Source organism: Triturus cristatus, chromosome 4_1 (genome assembly GCF_964204655.1).
Source record: "Triturus cristatus chromosome 4_1, aTriCri1.1, whole genome shotgun sequence".
In the NCBI taxonomy this organism is placed as follows: domain Eukaryota; kingdom Metazoa; phylum Chordata; class Amphibia; order Caudata; family Salamandridae; genus Triturus; species Triturus cristatus.
In genome coordinates this window covers 598,684,031-598,706,632 of record NC_140585.1, presented here as the reverse complement: position 1 = coordinate 598,706,632, position 22,602 = coordinate 598,684,031, and the positions used below count along the sequence as shown (strand labels likewise).

The window sequence follows — 22,602 nt, the reverse complement described above, 5'->3', positions numbered from 1 at the left end:
TTCTACTTTTACTTTGTTTTTTTTACTTTTCTACTGTTTTATATTACTTCTTTCTTTAAGCTCCTACTTCTTCCCCTTTATTTTTTCCTTCTGACTTTTCTTTTCCACCTCCCACACACCCCAGAACCATGGCGAAGGGTAGCAGCAGCACTAGCGGCTCCAAGGGCAAGGCGGATGCGCTCAAAAGCCGCCTGCCTTGTGGCAGACTGCGCCCTGCAGGAGTGCAGGCCCGGAAGCTTTTTTGCGAGGCGGAGGTGGCAGCCCTTGTTTTTTGTGTGCCACGTCACCTCCCCTTGACCTTGGCAGCAGGCGGCAGGCCAGGCTCCGGGTACCCTACCCAGGAGCGTCACCACCAGTGGGCGAAGGTGCGCCGGGCAGTGTTTCGCTGCTCAGGGGTCCGGCGCACCCATAACCAGCTGGCCCACCAGTGGTCAGACATCCTGGACGGGGAGCAGGACCTGTTGGACCTGCTAGGTGTCGAGGTCGTAGGGCTTGGTGAGTAGCTAATATGTAGTAGTATAAGTATTGTGTGTAATATTTTACGAATAACAAGAATACTGCTGCTTACATTGCAGGTAAATTACGTTTCAAAATCTCCTGTGATTGTAGGACACAGTTGCTCGGCGCTACTCTTACTTGTTTGCAACTTTGCACTCGCTTTGGCTGATTATTATGCAAGACTTTACTTTAGAGAACTTAAGTTAGGAAATGCTATTGCTAGAGAGACTCTCTAGTCCTTCCTTTGTCCTCCTGTCAAATAGTGGTGGATGTATTGATACTAGGTTTAGTTAGTATTAGTTGATAATTTTTTAGCGGTCTGCGTACTGCATCCTCTGTCACTGGGTGCTGCTTACCCCAGTCCTTAGTAGAACCTTTTGTAGTTTGTTTAGTGAGTGGTAGGCTTAGCAGTGTCAGTTAGTAGAAGAACATCACGCAACCAACCAACAATTTGGTGTATGCACAAATGTATGCATGTGCATGTGTCCTCCATCTCATGTATGAATTTTTTTGACAATTCCCACTAACAAAATGCCCAACCAGATATTTGACTATTTTTGATAGGATATAGTACATACTACTACTGTTGTGGGGATTCTGCACAGCCAGATACAGAACTATGCTCAAGAAAACAGGATGTTGGTGATGGGAGGTTGGACCTTCCTCACACCTCAGTCAGAACCCACAATCCCCTGACCGACTAGCTATAGTGACTCATTAGGTCCCTATGATTACACAACCCAGAACATAACACCCTTTTGCTCACTCATGTAAGTCCACCACCACACCAAATACCACAGAGTCTATGTGTAATTTCAAAAGGTTTATTTTCAACTAACAAGCTCTGTACGTTGTTCTATAAAATTCAGTGTACTACAGCCAGCTCCAATAGCAAAATGCATAAGATAAATTAAAACAATAAACACTGTTACAAGTGCATGATAGAATAACTAGAAGACAAAAAATCTGTGCGAATTCTGGGAGACCCCTCACCATAGAACGTAGAAGTACTGGTTACATGCATCATAAGCTCTGCAAATCTCTGGTTCGTAGAAGGGAATCTTCCGCCTGTTATGAGAAAAATGGTGCGCGTTAGATAGTATAATGCAAGCATTTCTCAGTCATGCCAAAAAATGTAACATGTACATGTTATGGCTAAGCAATACGGACTAACCGAACTCCTTAACAAAGTGGCTTGTTTTTCGACCTCTTGTAACGCAACGCTCAGACAGTAGCTGTATGAGCTCTTGTGGGCTCAAAGGCGTCTACTGCACAACAAACTGCCAGGTAACATGCGCAAAAGACATGAAGCTAAAATGGTTGCATGTCTCAGGCTAACTTTGCAAAGAGTAGAGTAGACTATAATGACCCTAGGGACCATAACACTACTAGTCTCTACTGACTCTACTCTAGTACCAGATTTGGACTAGTGATGTATGTTGTATATGTATGTATTAACTTTTTTTTCAATCTTGCTAGTGAAAATTAATAAATAGGGAGAGGTGTGCAGGCATCTAAAAATGTGTAATGTTTTTTCTAGGCGTACTACCGACCACCAGTGCCGCCGGGGCCAGCGGCGATGGCGATGCATCCATTCCGGAGGGGGCAGGAGATGCGGCAGTGGCACATGTAGGAGCTACTACAGGGGGTGAACACTAGCAGGAAGGGTGTACTGTACACTCACTGCACTGTTGAGACTTAGTAAGTATGAAGTTGTAGTGAACATTAGACAACGGTTGAAGAAGACACCCTTTACTTAGTAATAGCATTAGCAGCGTGAGTTGAGTAACCAATGGCCTCTTCTATCTGACTCCAACTCAGCTGTGAAAGGTTTATGGAGAAGACTAAAAGTTAGATCAGATGATCTTGATGAATGTGTTGAACAAAAAGGGAAAGAAGGGTGGAAGGAGGAAGGACGGGTGACCTGTAATACGACTAGCAGAGAAGGATACATTGGAAGCAGCATGCATAGGTGGCTGATAGGAATCAGATGCATGGGTTGTTGAAGGATGGGTGGAAGGTGAAAGAAGATGCCTGCCTGGGTGGGTGAAACAGTATGGGTGGATACTGGATAGCAAGAATCATCAGAGGTGTTTGGGTCAAACTCAAAGCCAAGGCAAGCAAGGAAGGAGTGGACGCATGGGTGGTTGTTGGTGAAACAAACTAAGGTTTGTTGAGAGATTAAGAAGAATGATAGACATTTACTTTGAATGGATGGATGCCTGGATGTATTCATCATAGACAGCTTAGGTGGAGACTGTCACTGGATGCAGAGTCTTAGTTTGAAGAGAACGTAAAAGAAACTGTGCCAGAGTAGCAAAGCCGAGGGGAATATAATAACTTGTATTATCAGAATACAGTTGACTCACAGTAGTTTGCAAGCACATCATATATATATATTGTGTATAGTTTAGTTATCAAGCGCCTTCCTCCAACTTCGAGGACCACTCCCTACCTATGTTAATTTATTTTCGACTGTGTCAGCCAGCCTGCAAACGGGTGGCCTATCTGTTGGTTACATAATCAATCAAAACAAAGTACCTTATGCAGTAGCGGTCGGTGGTAGGAGTGCTGCCGGGCGGTGATGTGGGGAGGGGGAGGGGCAGGGATGGGGGAAGTAAACTATGGATTATGGCCAAATACAGGTAAGTAAACATAACAATAAATACAACAAATTTCATTGTGCGCACTGTAGTACCCTGGGCAGGATGAAAGTGAAATTGAGCAGTTGCCCTCATGTAACAGAGAGAATATGGCCAGTGCCACCCTTAATAGAAAAATACGAGCTTCCACACCTGCAGACAGTAGTAGTAAATAAAACTAACGTGAGTCTGCGTCATGACTCGTATTTTTGTCTTTGGTGCAAGCTTAGCTGACTAAGCTGGCATGCCGGCTACAACAAGGTTATGTAGAGATAAGAAGAAGCCGACCGGTGTACTGTGTACTGGAGTCCTTAGTGCTAGTATAATGCCTGAAACTCCCACAAATGTTAGAGGCCGAGGAAGTGGGAGGATAGGTACTTACCACAAATGTTATGTACTGTGCTTGCTAGTGCTACTGTGCCACTATGGGTTGAATTAATTTTGTGTTACTGTTTTGCTAAGAGTATTGGTTACAATATTCTTTTTCTTTCTTGATACAGATACTCTTTCCCAAGAAAGACCAACACGGAAGGAGTTGGCAGCCAGGGCCCAGCGCCTGGAAACTGGAGGCCATCTGTGAAGAGTACCGGCGGCTTGTGGCTCAGGCGGAGGAGTAGGCGGCTGCAGCTGCAGCCTCCTCCAATGCCCCGGGCCCCAGGCAGGCCCCGCCTCCAGTGGTACAGCACCGCGGTCAGGCAGCCTCCCGTGCAGCACTTCTATAACATCTAGCACTGCTGCCCCCCACCATGGATACAACTGCAGGGCATTTTGCCACCAGATGCTCCTCTGGATGGCACGCCTAGAGGAGCCCCTAGAGGAGCGGGTCAAGATCCTTGTGGATAAACACCTCAAAGACCGCCGAATTTAGGACCACGTTGGATTGCCCCTTTTTAATTATTTTTGTTGGTGGGTGGGATTTGGGCCTTGGGGTTTATGGACATTATCTGGACTTTTTTGTTTTGGACATTGGTTGGGGTTAGGGAGAAGGGTGGGTCAGGTCACAGTGGGATAGTTTATTTTTGGTAGGGTAATAAATTATATTTATACTTAAACATACGATGTTAATGTTTTGTGGGGGGTTACTGTTTTACGAATTTATGTCACATGGTTTCCTTGCTGCTGCAGGGCCGCAGACAGTGTTTGATTTAAAATATCTGTCGATTTTGTAATACACAAACAGATAGATGCGGTACCCCTCACTGAGTTATTTGTCCTACTAGTACTGTCATTCTCTCCTCCTAGTCCATTATACCTCCCACCAAGCTTATCTTACCTGTGATTGATGATGATTAAGTTCGGCACAGCGATGCCTGCATGGTTTCCCAAGAGAATGGAGAAGATGCCATGGTTGTGGTGGTAGTAGTGGACACTGGCAGTAGCATTTGCACAAAAAAAAAAGAGACAGTCACTTGCCTGAGAGAGACTGTGGGAGAAGTAGTAGAACAAAGTAAAGTACAGTACAGAAGAAGACTGCCAAACAAATAATATTGCAACTGCTAAAGTAAAATAAAACATAATGGTGGCGGGGACAGCCTAGTACAAGAAGTTACAAACTGTAGTTGTGTCGAGTGAGTCACTTAACACTATCGTAATTTGTAACTTTCACTGCTGTGTGGTAGGATGTTGATGATGAATCCAATCAATTCCGGCAATTAATTATGATGTATTAGGTGGGTCCCTTTGGAAAAAAACTTGGCTTGCACATAGACTGAGCATGGGTGGGAAAGCAGAAGAAGATCCTCGCCCTGCCTTGAAATTGAATTAGTGTTGCTTTCACCACATCTGCCCCAGCAAGCGTGTGATCAATTTTTGGTATACATTTAATGTAGTCACATCACACCTCAATATAAATCACACAGCCCGGGGGAAGAGGGTTTGATTAATAGAGGGGAAGGGCGGTTTGGGGAAAGGTTTGACAAAGAAAAACAGTACACATGGACACAACAAAAGCAAAACACAATCTTGGAAGACGACCATGATCTTATCCAATAAATCTATAAAGGGAGAAAAAGGAAATGCATGCATGATGATGAAGATAACTTGATGGTTAATGAGTTTACTTATTAACTCCTACTACACAATTAGACAGTACAGGGCAGCAGTATATTAATATGCAATTTGCCTTGCCTGTATGCCCTCAGAGAGACCCAAATTACATGTTGTACCGGGCTTACTTTTAAAGCTAGCAAAGAAATTTAAAAAATAGTTGCTGGGATCAATTAGCAAACAAACAACAACACAACACACAGTCGTAATGATTAAAGGGAAAAAAGGAATAAAATTAATTAAAAGAGGAATGATGAATGATACTAAAGTTACTGTATTATCCTGGTCCAATTGTAGAGTTGCATCTCATCATTCCTCTTGGTCCTCCCTTCCATGGACACTCCGCACATCAATCTTGGGTGCCACTGCCTGCCTGATGTGGATTGGTAAGGTAAGTGTGAGTTGTTTCTCCCAGTATAGCACAAGATAAAGGCCGGCCTGTAAGTGTAGATGGAAAAACTAAGGGTTATTGAAAAATAAAATTAATTTAAAAAAGCATCAATTATGGTGGAGTGCAAGAAGACAAGAGAGAACACTTTCAGACTGAGGCGGCTTGGATACATCGTGTCTACTCTGTTTACAGCATTAAGCTACAACAACAACAGGACAGGAGTCAGGACAGAACAGGCCCACGGCACCGGGCCGTGACCCAACCTCCATTTACCTTAAATTTTGACAGAGCCAGACAAAAGGCATATACAGCAACCTAGCATTTTCCAAATCAAGTGACTAAATCAATGCGCCGCTGTCAGTCATGCTACTACACTCGACTCCACCACTACATGAACATGTAGCCTAGGTCTGCTGTAGTTCTTGTTGAATTGTTGTGTTTACCTTTTATGCCACTTCATGAAACGCAGTTATTCCATCAATCATCTCCGATCCAACTGACTGACTGCGTGCAAAGATAGTATGGTCATCATCATGGTGTGGTACGTGTTGTGCTGTCCAACTCCAACTCAGTCTGTAGTGACTCCGATTAAGTCCATATTCCATATTAAAAAATTGCAACGGATATTGGCCTGCACCTGCAGTAGTAGTAGGAGTACAATTTGGTTATTAAACAACAAGAAGGGAAACATTGACTGTCACTTGAGTCACTTTTACTTTGTAGAATAACTAGTAGAGTTTGACTTCATGCACAACATCAACACAACAAACAACAGCAATCGCTCAGAGTCAGCAAGCATCCAATGCATGCCATCATTACCTGTCTTGCTCTTCTCTTTGGGTGTCAGATCAGATGCCTAGTTCTGACAGGTGTATGTTTTGTTTTTTAACGAGACAGTCGCCTCATTACTCCCCATTTATTTTGAGTGTTGTTAGCCGCTGTTTCGGTTTTCTTCTTATTCATCTGTGGCACTTTGTCACAGTTGAAGTTGGTTCACATGGTCAGCGCTGTGATGGGCCATGGCCTGGGCAGCGGTCATTGGTCAATTGAGTTTGCAGAAATGTCAGGAAGTTTCTTCGAAGAGTCTTTCTCTACCAAATACCTTCTGTCCAGACAGTGATGAGCTTTGGATGCCTGCCGAGGCTGTAGCCTTCTGACAGTGATGAGTTTACTTTTGGATGCCTGCCCAAGTTCTGACAGTGAAGAGTTGTGGATGCCTGCAGAGGCGGTAGCCTTTGGACAGTGATGAGTTTCGGCTCGGAAACAAAATGGAGGATAGCTATAGTCACGTTTCACTTTTTATGGAGGGACTGTTAGAAGCAACATTACTTGTACTATTCTCCATACAATGTCTGGCTTGATGGAAATGTATTTAGGGCGAATCAGGAAGATGGAGCAGGACTCTGGGGAGTGTACAGTTAAATGTACAGATGTGCAACTCCAATAGGGAAATAAAAAGAGAAGACAGTGGTGATAGATTTGTTGTGATTTGATTTGAACCAGAAAAAGGCAGATACACACACAAATAAAGGACGGTAGAAAGTAACAATTTGAAAGCCTAGTTGTCAGGGAAGAGGAGCTCATCCTCAAACTCTGGTGGGTCAGACAGACGTAGGTCATGTAACCCACTACTTACGTCATCGAAGTCGCTCTTCTCTTCCTGCTGTGATTCATGTTTTTTGTACTCCGGTGGTATAAAGTGCTGATTCATTTTGATCATGGTTAACCTCTCCGCGTTTTTGGGTGAGAGACTGGTCCTTTTCAAAGTCACAATGGTACCAGCAGCACTGAAAACACTCTCAGAAGAGACACTTGCGACAGGGGAAGCCAGATACTTTATCGCCAGCCTGCTGAGCACTGTCCATTGGCTTCTTTTCCCATACCAATACACCAATGGGTTTCGATCCATGAAGACCTCTGTTGGGTCATCCAGATAGGCCTTGACCGTCCGCTCAATGCTCAGGGGTGCTCCAATGTGCTCGCCCTCTTTTGCCTTTGCATCAGCACTGGACTTACCATACCCCTGCCGTAGAAGCCAATCAGTTGCCGATTGTAGTGTGGATGATCCTGTTCTTGCTGTTGTTGATGTTATTGGTAGTGTTGGTGTTGGTGACTGCTGGGAGGTAAATGCACTGCCCTCAGGCTCTGAAGTAGAACTTGACTCTGGAATCTGCCCTGTAGTACTTGTTCTGGCCTGGGGCGGGTGGCCTCTAATTACCAGCTGTTCGTTTTCAAAGTCAATGGCTTGCTCAGCTATCAAAGTTTTGTACTTGGCAATATCCACTTCTGAAAAAGGAATTACTGCCTTACTGTTCAGAAATACTTTGTACCGTGGATCCATAATTGTGGCAGTAATGTAATGTGGATGTGACACAATGTTATTTTGAATCCTTGTATTTTCAGAAGAGCGAACGGCTAAGGAGTCCGCCAAATACTGTGCGTCTTGTTTGTCATCCACACCTGCGTACATTTCAGACACCTCCTTTAGCTGGTGCTCTACCATGTGCAACAATGGGATAGTTTGGCCCATAGTACAGTCCTCCCTGCTGACTTCATGTGTGTAGACCTCCAAAGGAAGTAGCATAGTCTGTCAGGCATTTAACGAGGTCCCATTGGCCCATCTCAATGGTCATGCCTCCCACAGTAGGATCCCCTAATCTTTGCATGACATAAGCATTGAGTGGTATGTACTGCTCAAACAGACGATCAAGCATGTAATAAGTTGAGTTCCAACATGTTGGCACCTCCTGGATGAGTGCTTTGACTGGCATTTTATGCTCACGTTGAATGACCCTCAGCTTCTTCCGGGCTTTAAAAGAATGGCTGAAATTTGTGCATATTCTTCTGCAGGTGGCCAGTAAGTTGCTGTATTATTTCATTTTTCAGAAAGTCTTGAACAACAATGTTAATGCAGTGTGCCAAACACGGGACCCTGAAATAGCCACCATCTTTCATGGCCCTAACTACATTACTGCCATTGTCCGTGGCAACAAAACCAATGTTAAGCCCTCTTGGGCACAGCCACTCAAAGTCCTTTGCTGTTAAACTCATCCAAAATGTTTGCAGCAGTATGAGATTTCTCCATGGTAAACATGGCTACAGTTGCATGTTTGCGAGTGGCATGAAAAATCTCAGCAGCGTCAACACTAGCAGATATCTGTTCTCTAACCCCCACAAAAGAGATCCAGTGTGCAGTGGTCGGTCAAGAATACTTTATTTGACAACTTAATGCCATAAAAGTGATCATATCATACAACAACAATACATTTCATTAACACCATAATCTTTAAACACATGTAAAATCTCATAAGCAATAAAACCATACAATAAAAGGATCACATAAACAAATAAAACCACCTGATTCCTTAGAACTAATTTAGCTTAATGCTTTGTTAAGAAGGGGCCGGTGACTACCTTCTTTCCTGGTAGCATCCATATTTTCATTATTAAATACACAGTTAAATAATCAAAATAACCTTAAAAGTTGTTAGTCGGCGGTATCATTGATACTCTCATTTAGGGGGATTCATTTTCCACATGCTTTCTCTTTAGCAGCAGTTGATTAAAACCAATGAATCTATAACTAGTATTTAAGCTTTATTGTTTATATACTTGGGGTAAGGGTTTTTGAGCATAGATTAAATTTCTACCCTTGCTTAAGTTTATCCCATACAAAACGCTGTATGCCTTTTATGTAGCTTCCTAGTGCTATAGCAATGTCAAGACTTATCATTTCTGTCAGTAACACAATGGCTTGGGCTCGTGACCTTATTCCATATTTTAAAAATACTGGGCGTAAAAACAATTTTCGCAGTTCTAATACTGTAAGGCAATCCAGCAGTATATGCTGGATTCCAGATTTGGTCCCAAGGCCGCATTTGCATGTTCCATCTGAGTGTAACATCTCTGACTTTATTCTTCCCTCCATTAACCATGGGTTAATGCCAATTCTTATCCTTAGGATTTCACACCTAAGCCCATGGTTTGGCAGAGTTTCAAGGTATGGATACCATGCAGCATTTACCCAGGAGTTTATTATATATTGGACCGATTTTTTCTTCCTCAGGTACTCTAAATCATTATTCCTTGACTGCTCCATGCCTTGGTACTTGAGATACGTCTTTGTGAATTCTACGTCCAGGGAGTGCTGTATAGTACTCACATTTAAACTCCTTATTATTACCTGGATTTTCCTTCTAGCTTCTTTTGCCCAATTTAAGTTACTATGCTGGATCTCTTCGCTACACCAGTGTGAGATTTTCTGCACTCCCCCTGGTTTCTGGCGTTTCCAGAATCTTATCAAGGACATTTGAACCTGGCTATTCCATGCTATTGTTCCTAACTCCATCCTAATTGCCTGGACTATTGCAGAACTTGGTAGGGACAATAGCATTTTTAGGGCCTTACCCTCCTCCCGATCCCACTCTCCTTTACCACTTAGAAAGAGGACTTCTGCCCCATACAGTACTTGGGGTGGGATCATGGCTTCATAAGCAGTGATGCACATGTATTCAGTGGCTTGGCAACTGGTCCACATGTCTGTTGTCAGGTGGATACTATGAACAGCAATCTGCTTCAAGGCTTTACCAAGCAATTCCAGCTTGTCTTGATGTAGTGCTGGAACAGCAACTCTGGCAAAATAGTAGCGGCTGGGAACCTGCCATTTTGGGCAGATGGCTGTCACAAATTCCAGAAAACCCACCCCTTCAACAAAAGAAAAAGGGAGAAGGTCCAGTTCTAACATTTTAGCCAGCTTTGCATTGTACAAACGTGCTATTGGGTGGCTGCGTTTGTACTGCCCCCCCCCTTAACATGCTGATAATGGTAGGCTGCATGGTTTTCCTTTCTCGTAGGCTCAACAACGCACTTTTTTTCATTGCAGTACTCCTTGCTGTCTCAGGCTGACTCTTACTCTTGTGCGACTGAGATGTTGCTGAAGATGTGGGTGACGATAACATTGCACTGCTGGGGACAGGGCTACTTTGTGTATCACTACCAGAGAGAATGTCTCTTTGTCCTTCCTCTCCCACCGTGATTGGATCTTCTTCTTCTACTCATTTATCCCCACCAACACCAATGGTTGCAGTTTTTATGCCGCGAAGGTGATCCTCCCAGTTGATCAAGTGGTGTTTTTTCAGATGGGTTATTTGGCCTCCGGTACCATAGTTTGTACCAAGCTTACCCCGACTAACAGAGGTATTACAAATGGAGCATATAGCAATGTCCTCCTCCTTTTCGCTAACCGTAAAGAAGTCCCAAACTGGGGAGCTTAACTTTTGCCTTCTGCTGGAGGTCCCACTTCCAATGCCGGATGAACTGGAGGGTGTGCGTTGAATTTGACTCTGTGCTGTACCACTACCTACTTCTACTGAGGTGGTGGTTGTGCTGGATGTAGGTCGCTGCCGGGCCTTTGCTAATGCAAATATGGAAGCTGTAGGTCGTGGTGGTGTTACCTGTGTTGGAGGTATGCGTGCTACATCCCTCGCAGCGATTTTGGATAGGGTAATAATGTTGGTCTCCATCTCCTCAGGGCCGGGAGTGATGTTCGGGATGACTGGCTCATCATCATCATCCTGCTGTTCTACATCAACCTCCATAAGTGTAAGGCTTTCTGGAACCTTCCTTTTCCCTAGCCTGGTTTTGGGACGTGTCTCCCTCTCAGACTCAGTTTGTGGCTTCCAAGTGGCATCTAGATCATCAAAAGGGGGGCTTGGCGAAGAACTTGATGGACTTACCCTCCTTTTCCTTGCTGGGGATTTGGAAGACAATGGATCTTCTGAATGAGTGGCTTCCTCTTCTTCTTCCTCTGCATGAGGCTCAATTTCCTGAACTGCCCCTACTTCGGGAGGAACAACAACTACTAATGCGGGCGGTGGTTGCGGCTGTTGTTGTTGACCACTTATCTGCTGTGTTTCCTCCTGCGTTGATTGGGTACTACTTTGAGATGGCGATAAGTTTCGCTTAGGCTCAGCATCACTGGTTTCCACCATTAGGCTGGCTACCTCTTCCACACTCATGTGCTTGGGCCTGGGTTGGTGGGTTGGGCCCACTGATGCGGAGGTGCTGCCCCCAGCTTGCCCCCCGGACACCGCTGCTGCAGGCGTCATTTTTTGTTTCCCAAAAAAGGTTTTGGGCGGCACACCACACTTAAGTGTCACTTCCTGCTTCTATTCATTCTTCTCAATAGCAACTTTCTTGGTACTGGAGGACCTGGTACCTGATTTCTTTGGGGCCATCTTCTTCAGATGTCAGCAGCACTCAGTTCCATAAGTTGCAGAGATGTCTGGTCAGGTCACTCACACGTCATGTCGTGTACAGCAGCAGGACATCTGTCTGGCAGCACAACGGGCGATGATGACACACCTCCTCCTCAGTCTTTTGTGCACCCAAAACAAAAAGCCAGAAGAACATCAGTCAAAAGATAGTACAATCAAACTAATATAATATATAACTTCTTAGTGTGTGGTGGTCACAATTATTAAATTTTAGTAACTCAGTGAACAACAACAGTGTAGCCATTTACGAGACTTTGACAACAAGGCCAGGGCTTTCCTGGCGTACTGTGTACACTCAGGAAGAATAGGAATAGCAAAGAACAAAAACAAAAATGTAGTGGAGCCTGTTTGGCCTAAATATGTGCATCACGTGGGATGGATGCACCATCAGGGAGCTGCAGCTGGCAATGGGGATGGATTTGGAAGCAGTAAGACAAGAGGAACAATGGAAAGACACACAGGCCTATGTGGCAAAAACAGCACATTACTAACTACCACCACAAAATGGCCCCCAGCCACATGGTCACTCACAGGCACACGGCAAACAATGAACTCAAGCAGGCCTATATGGCCAGACAAAGGATGCCTGATAAACAACACAGCTTTAAACGAAAATCCACATGGATAAAAACAGGTTGGAAAGTTACACAACAACCACAACAACAACACATACACATGCAAAAAAGGCATTTATTTAACACACCCAAAAAGTGAAATATACCCAAGAAAAAAAACCACATTTTACAATACAATACAATTCCATCCATGCCCTAAATTAAATTCAACAGACACCACAGAAACAGTTGTTTCATGCACCTATGAGTACCTCTGGACCTACTGGCTGAAAAGGCCTAACACACACCCAAAAAGTGAACCCCCCTCCAAAAAAACATTTTACAATTCAATCCAATGCCATCGATGCCCTAAATTAAATTCAACAGACACCACAGAAACAGTTGTTTCATGCACCTATGAGTACCTCTGGGCCTACTGGCTGAAAAGGCCTAACACACCCCCAAAAAGTGAACCCCCCCAAACAAAAAATTTTGCAATTCAATCCAATGCCATCCATGCCCTTAATGATGTTTAAATTCAACAGACAACACAAAAACAGTTGTTTCATGCACCCATGATGATTCATGAGTACCACTGGGCCTACTGGAAGACTAGGCCACAAGCTTTGAGGCCTATGGCAAAAGCACAGTGACTGGTCCCACAAAATGGCTGCCACCACATGGCCAGGCCACCCACAACAACAAGACAAGACAGACAATGCAGGCCTATGGCAAAAGCAAAATGCCTGGCTTCACAAAATGGCCGCCACCCACCTGGTCAGGCCAACCACAATAACAAGAAAGTGAAGACATAGGACAGGGCCAAGAAGTTGGAGACTCTGGGGAGCAGATTATGAAATAATAACCACCATGACAAATCGTGGTTCGAATGAGGCCACCACACTACTCTAAAATGGCTGACATGTTAGACTGGAAGAGGCCAATTCAAATGCAGAGATTTGCAAGACATTAAAAAATTGAAAAATTAAAAAAAAAGATGAAAATTGTGAATAGGACTTTAATACATCACTTTCTGTATTCACTGTGGCCGCCTACACCATATTCACATAAGATCCTCCCAGGACACTTTGAACATACTAGGCTTGCACACCACTCCAAGATGGCAGCCAAATACGAGGCCCTGCACTGATTGGACAAAAAACCACCATGCCATGTAGGCCCTCCCCCGTCACATGACGAACAGCAGGATAAAATCAGTGAAGCCACTGACTTCCTCACCTCCCGGACCCGGTAGGAGTAGGTAGGTCGTGGCCGATGCGCAATGCGCAGAACCGTGAGTACTTTGAGCTGGCACGCTGTGCTATTAACTCTGACTGGGGGAGGACTTGTCCCGCAAAGGCTGCCGGAGAGTTAGTTAACTTAAGAGCAACCCATAGTCAGTAGAGCAACAACAACGTGCGCGCTTCCTCTGCTTAAATGGCGCGTGGTACACTTAATTAACCCAGCATTTGATGGAACGCGGCTGATTCACACACCACGGGGGAGCGCTGCCCCGGACATGTTTACCGCATAGCGAACCTACTCTTTACTGCCACAGAAGAACTTAGGGTGGTATACAAGACTGCTAGCTTCCACCAGCTTGGTTTAATTGGGGCGCAATGCATTTGTAAAGCCGGAAGGGAGAACCACCTGCCGTAGAACAAGTAACCTCATCACTGTCCCGTAATAACTTGTTTTTAAAAAACCATCTGCCGCTGAACAAGTAACCTCATCATTGTCCCGTAATAACTTGTTCTCATAAAACTACCTGCGCGTCTCCCCAATCTAAGGGCTCGTGAAGCACTTTAACAGCGGGGACGCACATTTTTCGAGCAACAATGTCCCCTGTAAAATCTATCTTACACCGCACCGCCCACTGCCACCACATCCACAAAGGTAGGCAACCAGCGGTACTCTAATAATCTACCAAACCTGGGGGCGCATCATTCTCTGAGGCGGTTGTCATGAGTAGTATAACGCATCACTACACGCAGAGAGGAGCTAGTCAAGCGCTACATAGACATGCAATACTTTGAATTATTCCGATCGTTGGGCTGCAATACACACAGCTAGCCAAATAGTGTCAAAAGGCAAGGATTACTACCACCAGAAGTAGCCCATGTATAATTGTGAATGAGCACTTAAACAATGTTAAATGCGCACGTCAAAGGGCAAGGATTACCACCACCAGAAGTAGCCCATGTATAATTGTGAATGAGCACTTAAACTATGTAAATGGACATCAACCATGAGTACATATTTCTACAAACATTAAGTGATGTCGGAGCCACTTGCTTTCGTTTGCATTTCACTCCTTCTAGTCAGTTACACATATGAGCAAAGCCGTATGCGGGACCTACCGGGTACTGTTGATGCCTGGTTAGTGTGCAGAATTGGGTGAAACCACATCTGTGTATCTCTGCTGCATTACTGAAGTGCCACAAGGGCAATAATTCACATTAGCTCACTGTGGGCACTCACCACTTGTCACTGTTTTAACTGTTTTCACCGCTCACCAGTAATGATAAGAAGTCAGGGTCACCAAAAGACTATACCTGTTTGTGTTATGTACCATATCAGCCTGAATGATGCCACAATTTAGTCTCCCTATACAGGTAGATCCAGGTCTAAACAGGTATACTAATAAGTAGACATTTGGTTGATGTTAGGATAATTCGATGTCACCATTTTTAAGTGTAGATAGTCTCACCTTTCCGGTCCTGAAGAATCGCAAGCAGAATACACTTAGAGCGAGAAACATGTTGACCTGCACTGTTCAATAAGGACACTCTAACCCGAGACATTAAGCTTGAGTGAGAGCCTTGTTGTTTGTTTTTACTTAGGGTAGGAGACCCCCAGAATAAAGTTTGGCTTTCTTGGAACTCTGAACCCTATTTTAAGCACCTCCTTACATCTACACAGTTCTGGCCCACACCCGTACTTCACCATACGGCTATTGGATAAAGATCTCCGATAAAGTGCCCCTACTACAGGGAGCCCGTTGGATATTGTACCGCCGACCCAACGAGGAGCAGCCCAGATGATGAAGCATGACACCTGAAAGGGTGTGTGAGGGCATTACAATCCAATACATGGATCTCCAACTCTTAACACCTGCTGGGGTATAGTTGGTTCCGGTCTCCCTGACTCTTGAACTCTGTCATTGAGGAACTGCATAATCTTGTTTTTGAAAACTAAAAGCAAGCACACTGCCTAACTACACAAAATGGCCGCCACCCATATGGCCAGGCCACCCACAATAACAAGAAAGTGAAGACAGACAATGAATGCAAGCCTATGGCAAAAGCAGTGCACACAGCATGGATGGCTCCACAAAATGGCTGCTAGCCAGTAGCCACCCACAACAAAAAGGAATGGAAGACAGACAATGCAAGCCTATGGCAAAAGCACACTGCCTTACTCCACTAAATGGCCGCCACCCACATGGCCAGGCCACCCACAATAACAAGAAAGTGAAGTCAGACAATGAATGCAGGCCTATGGCAATAGCAGTGCACACAGCCTGGATGGCTCCACAAAATGGCCGCTAGCCAGTAGCCACCCACAACAAAAAGAAATGGAAGACAGACAATGCAAGCCTATGGCAAAAGCACACTGCCTTACTCCACAAAATGGCCGCCACCCACACGGCCAGGCCACCCACAATAACAAGAAAGTGAAGACAGACAATGAATGCAGGCCTATGGCAAAAGCACACTGCCTGGATGGCTCCACCAAATGGCCGCTAGCCACCCACAACAAAAAGAAATGGAAGACAGACAATGTAAGCCTATGGCAAAAGCAAACTGCCTGCCTTCACAAAATGGCCACCACCCACATGGTCAGGCGACCCACAGTAACAAGAAAGTGAAGACAAAGGACAGGACCAGGAAGTTAGAGACTCTGGGAAACTTCCTTCCTCTTTTAAAAAAACTGTAAAAAAAGAAAAATGACTCCTTGCTCAAAAAACTACAGCCAAATGACAACCTGAAGAGTTTTTTTTAGCAAAATGAACAAAATCATCATTTTCGAGAAGGTTATATGCTGCTTGAGAGATATTCTTCGCCAGATTGCAAATTCTGCGTGTTCCGCATCGCGATCTTTACAAAAAGTCGGTATCGAGTGCACAAACACGCATATTGAGCGCGCGAAGAAGACAAAAAGTGTAAGTCCGCGTTGTCACGCAGTGCAGAGTTGCCTAGGGTTACCTACTCGCTGGAAAGGCCTATTTATTTAACACACACCAAAAAACTGAAATTCCACCCCAAAAAACAAATTTTTCAATTCAATCCAATGCCATCCAAATTCAACAGACAACACAGAAACAGTTTTTATGCACCCATGATGACTACCTCTGGGCCTACTGGCAGACTAGGCCACAAGCTTGGAACTGAAGCCTATGGCAAAAGCAAGCACACTGCCTAACTCCACAAAATGGCTGCCACCCACATGGCCAGGCCACCCACAATAACAAGAAAGTGAAGACAGACAATGAATGCAGGCCTATGGCAAAAGCTGTGCACACAGCCTGGATGGCTCCACAAAATGGCCGCTAACCACCCACAACAAAAATAAATGGAAGAGAGACAATGCAAGCCAATGGCAAAAGCACACTGCCTGCCTTCACAAAATGGCCGCCACCCACATGGCCAGGCCACAACAACAACAAGCATAAGCCAAGGGGAACAAAGAAAAGACATGCAGGCCTTTATGGAAAAAGCAGCACACTACTAAACTACCACCACGAAATGTCCCCAAGCCACATGGTCACACACAGTCACAACAGGCCATGGAAAACAATGAACTCAAGCAGGCCTATATGACCAGACAAAGGAGGCCTGCTAAACAACACAGCTTTAATACAAAAATGCAAAAACGAAAATCAACAGGGCTACGAAAGGTTGGAAAATTACACAGCAAGCACACACACACACACACACATCAAACAAAGGTATTTATTTATTCACACACACCCAAAAAGTGAAATACACCCCAACCACATTTAGCAATTCAATCCAATACCATCCATCCATGCCCTACATATTGTTTAAAATAAAATTCAACAGACAGCACAGAAACATGCACCCATGGGTACCTCGGGCCTACTGGCTGAAATTTCAAAGAAAAACAACTAGGCCCCTACTGAAACTACAGGCCACCCACAACAATACATTTTAAAAACGATGAAAATCCCCCAAAAATATAGGTACAAACAAGCCCCAATCAAACAAACAAGTACACCAATTCTCCAACTTACTTGGGAAATCTCAAATCCAAAAGTCCTCAAATCCAATCCCATGATATCATGCAGCAGACAGACACAAAAAGTGATCCTTCCAGCTCCAAATCCAAATGAAAATGAACAGCACATGGACAAAGCATTGAGAGGAGCCTGCTGGACAGGAACAGGAAGTTGGAGACTAAGGGGCACTTCCTTCTTCGTGAAATAAAAAGTAAAAAAAGAAAAGGGACTCCTTGCACAAATAAATACAGCCAATTCACAATCTGAGGAGTTTTTTTGAGCAAAATTATCATTTTCGAGAAGGTTTTATGATGCTCAAGAGATATTCTTTGCCAGATTGTAGTTTCTGCGTGTTCAGGATCGCGATCTTACCAACACTGCCGCCGGAAGTCAGATCGAGCGTCCGAATGACGTGTTCGCGTTCGCACACTCTTGCGGGATCGTGCGGCCGGATTCCAAATCTCGTGGCGCACGCGAATGGAAAGAAAATCGAGTCGGCAAACGCAGAATCATGGTAAGTCGTTACCTCGCGCACCAGAGCGCATATTGGGCACGCGTAGAATAAAAACAGCTATGCTACATTGCAGATTGTGTAGTATTCGGTAACTACGCGTTCTACGCGAACCGTGAAGTTACCGAGACTACGCAAGCTGCGCGAGCGGAGCGTAGTACACGCCCAGGGTTATATTTTATCTGTCTCCTGTTTACAATCTCCTCTTTTTCAATGTAAGTCAATGGGTAAAATCAATTTCCCAGTTTGTTTTCAAAATTTCCCTCTTACCAAGTTCAAAATGTGAGCAAGTATTGTACATTGTACATTGGATCATGGAAGGCAGGAGGAATTGGGATAAGGACATGGACACGGATAACAGAGGACAGGATGGACATGGACAGGTGCACCAAACTGACCTTACTGGGCAGGCATCGGAGTTTGCAGCAGCACAATACACCACACAGGGCATGCGGGATGGCAGTGCAGCACAACAATCCATGGAAAGCAATAGGGAGGGGACAGGACCATGCACATGGACAACAGAGAACAGAGAGGAAAGAGGCAATGGTAGCAAGCTGACCATAATGGACACACAGGAGAGAAAGCTGCAGCATAACTGACCATAAAGGGCAGGAGGGAGGGATCAGGGGCATAACAATGGAACAGACAAGCCAGGAGGGAGGCTATAGGGTTCTGCACATGGAAAACGGAGGGCAGGTGGCATCAAGTATTTAGCGATGCAGCACATTAACGCACAAAACGTAAGCAGTATGGTTTAAAAAGACCACATATTACAAATTAAAATCAGGAAAACAGCTGATAAAGATCACATCAAACGTTTTCCATTCTATGCATCAACCAGGTATTGTAGTACCTCCAGGAGTGGTGCACTTCCTTACCTGTGGAAATACATGTTGTTCAAAGAATTACGAGAAAATGAAAGTAGCACTTCACTGGCAAAGTCGGTAAAGTGGCGCTCTAGCAAAGTCTGTAAAGTGGTGCTAATGTGCGTGATTGTGAATAAATCTAATTTGGCCACTTTGCGACCATTCTCCCTTGCTTTATTTAGTTTTTTTTTTGTTTTCATATTTTGATCCTTTTTTCACCCTCGTCCGAGGCTATACTTAGGAATGTATAAATGACACTATTAAGCACAATCCTTCATTAAACAATGCATTCATTACTTCATTTTGACACGGACAACAGAGCAGATAATCAAGTCACATACAATTCATGGCCCAAACAACAGCTTGGAGTTTGGCTGTGTGAAAAGCACTCTGCTGTCATGCAGCTGAAAGAACATAAATTCATGACCGCAAGACCTACTGCTTTTCAGAGGCAGAGCTCAGGTGTGAAAGCGAGACTTGGAGTCTGATGTATTCCAAGCCTCGTGAGATAAATAAAAGTAATAAACAAAAGAACGAGGCGTAAACCAGAGACTCTTGAAATGCGAGCAGCCAGGGGGACAGTGATTTTGCTTGCTGTGCAGGGGAGATAATGTAAATAAGCACAGCAAAAAAAAGCATTAGCAATGCAATGGGACTCGCATTTATGCAAGACCTATTGCATTGCAAACCAGGAGTGCGGAAGGCACGAACAGGGAGGTGGGGCAGGCGAGAAGGCACGGACTGTGGGAGGGGGGTGCGGCAAGAAGGCACGGACTGCGGGGGGCCACGGGAAAAAATTAGTGTTGAAGTAAAGGGGCCAGTAGCCATGTAAGGACACAAATGACATATGGCTGTCATAAGGAGGGACTAACAAGCCTACACCCAATCAGAAGGCAGCATTGAAGAGAAAAGCAGAGAGTGGGCGGAGCTTCCACAGAGCTTCCACGCCATACTGAATACTGAATGCCTCGCAAAGCGAGTAGCGTTTGCGCTGCAACGCTAAGCTCGACCTAAAAATGAAACAGAAAAGTTTCATTTTTCTTTTTTTAAATGCATCCCGTTTTCTTTTAAGGAAAACAGGCTACATTTAAATAAAATTTAAAAAAGGCTGCTTTATTTAAAAGCAGTCCCAGATACGGTAGTCTACAGACTCCAGCAGGTCACCATCCCTGGGAGTGCTAGCCATTCCTAATTTGGTCGTAAATTGTGACAGCCTCATTAATATTCATGAGGTATGCAATTTGCGACCCAATTAGGTATCGCTAAAAGTGTCTGAGACACTGTTATACATCCCAATTTGCAAGCTGCAAATTGGTGAGTCGTACATCTGCCCTCAGTATCTTATCTCACTAATATGGAAGAAGATTATCGAAAACCACAAAAAGAAAAAATCTTGTGAGGTGCAAGATGTAGGTCATTCTTGAAGAGATGAGCACTGACAGCTACAAAAATCGTGTCCTGGCTAACTTTCATGATTTATACTCACAGTGAAACAGAGACAGCATTGCATAGATGCCTTAGTTTACGCTCCTCAACGATCACTACAGTCCTAATCCAAATATGCAAATAATGAATGAATATTGGACTTGTAAAGCGCAAACTTAGCCCAAGGGTGTCAAGGCGCTTAAGGCAGAGCATAAGGGTGCAGACAGAAAAACATGCTTATACCGAGGGGTGTAAGAAAAGCCAGGTCTTGAAGGCTTTACGGAAAAGAGAATGAGACGCCGGACTTGAGAGCTCTTCTGGGAGGGAATTCCACAATTTAGCAGCAGCAGTGGAAAAAGCTCTACCTCCCCATTGAACTTTCTTGAATCTCGGTACTGTTAGCAGATTCTTATCTGCAGACCGGAGCCGCCTGCTAGGAACATAGCGATGGACAATAGCCTTAATCGCCTCGGGGCCTGAACGGTAGTAGACATCGTGAGTCATGCACAAAGTCTTGAAGTGGATCCTACGCTCCATGGGCAGCCAGTGCAGCAACTTAATAGAGGCTGTGACTGAATGATATTTGGTAAATTCATCACCAGCCTGGCTGCAGCATTCTGCACCATCTGCAGATGTCGCACTAGACATTTGTTAATGCCCAGATAGAGGGCATTACAATAGTCCAATCTGGACATTACCAAGCAATAACGACCTGCTTACGTGCGTCGAAGGAGAGGAAATGGGAGATTTTTCTTAGGATCCTAAGGATCCCAAAACAAGTGGAGACTGTCCTGCTAACCTGAAGGCTTGGTGACAGAGAATTGTCCACCATAACCCCAAGGTTTTTTCCATGGGAGACCGGGCAGGGACAAACACCAAGCACATCCGGCCACCAATCACTGGACCACATCTCCTGTTTACTCCCAAAAATCAAGACCTCTATCTTTTCTCCATTTAATTTCAAAAAGTTTTCCACCATCTAGGAGGAGACTGCCTGCATAGAGTTCCTAAAGTTCAGGGCCAAATCGCTTATACTGTGCGAAATAGACACCATTATTTGGGTGTCGTCCGCATAGGACAGCACCTCTAACCCAAAGGATTTCAGAATCTTAGCAAGAGGAGCGGCATAAATATTAAAAAGAATTGGGCTCAGGGATGAGCCCTGAGCAACACCACACAACAGGGGTTTGGGGTCTGAGTAGAATTAACCAAGCTTCACCGTCTGTACCCGCTCACTAAGAAAGGAAGCAAGAAGCCCCAAGGCCGAGCCCCCGATACCTATCTCTCTAAGGCAATCAATTAGCCTATGAGGAGACAGGGTTTCAAAGGCTGTGGTAAGGTCAAGTCGAACAAGCAGGGTGGTGTGCCCTGCGTCCACTTGAGTCTGGATATTGTTAAATACAGCCATTAATGCTGTTTCCGTACTATGGTGGTTTCTAAACCCATGTTGAGAACCATCAAGTAGGTGGTGCTCTTTTAAGTAGGTGCTGAGTTGAGAGTTTAGGTAGGTTTCCAGGATCTTAGCTGGAAAAGGGAGCAGGGAGATTGGCCGATAATTCTTTAGTTCACCAGGATCCAAAGAAGGTTTCTTCAAAAGTGGCTTCACTACAGCCGTCTTCTACTGAGTGGGATATTGCCCCTCTAAGATGGCAACATTCAAGAATTGGGGAATGATGATTTCACGGCCAATTTTTAGCACCTTGAGGGGACAGGGATCCAGTGGGGAGCCCGATTTGACCTGTTCTAAAAGCCGATCAGTCAACTCAGGGGACATGCAAGGAAAAGTAAGAAGACTGGGAGATGCCTCAGTGAGTGAGGCTTCATTAGAGAGGAGAGTGGGCCGAACAGACGACCCCGCGATGGAGTTGGATGCTTCAAGCAGGGACTAAATGTCTGAGATCTTTGTATGAAAAAATTCAGATACATTATCGCAGTGCTCCTGGGAAAATTCTGAGGGGTCAGTGACATGGGGAGAGGTAAGAGAGTTTATTACCTTGAAAAGATCCCTACAGGATTTCATAGAATCAGTAGTCTTGGAAAAGTATAATCTCTTCTCCTCCATGATAGCTATTTTATACTATTTTAGACCCTGTTTGTGCAATTCCCTACTTGACGGTTCTAGGTCTATGCCCTAGAGCCTCTCCTGTTT

At 44.6% G+C, this 22,602-nt stretch overlaps 2 protein-coding genes across 2 annotated transcripts in view; both read right to left on the bottom strand.

Annotated features, from left to right (window-relative positions):
* SLC6A15 (solute carrier family 6 member 15) overlaps window positions 1–22,602 on the bottom strand; it is a 543,862-nt gene that overhangs the window by 498,826 nt on the left and 22,434 nt on the right. The gene's annotated exons all lie outside the window — the stretch shown is intronic.
* LOC146855272 (uncharacterized) lies at window positions 1,309–6,165 on the bottom strand. The gene is made up of 4 exons (XM_085652967.1): window positions 6,021–6,165; window positions 5,460–5,624; window positions 4,414–4,509; window positions 1,309–1,566 (listed from the first exon to the last, which is right to left on the bottom strand). The coding sequence occupies exons 1-4, from the start codon at window positions 6,035–6,037 to the stop codon at window positions 1,488–1,490; spliced, it is 357 nt and encodes a 118-aa protein (XP_085509093.1). The 5' UTR covers window positions 6,038–6,165; the 3' UTR covers window positions 1,309–1,487.

Excerpts from the sequence above, each read along its gene's own strand:
- LOC146855272 (XM_085652967.1), bottom strand. Across the intron at positions 4,510-5,459 it reads AATTGGACCAGGATAATACA|TGTCCACTACTACCACCACA; the intron begins GTAACTTTAGTA and ends TGCTACTGCCAG. Across the intron at positions 1,567-4,413 it reads TTAATCATCATCAATCACAG|GCGGAAGATTCCCTTCTACG; the intron begins GTAAGATAAGCT and ends TTCTCATAACAG.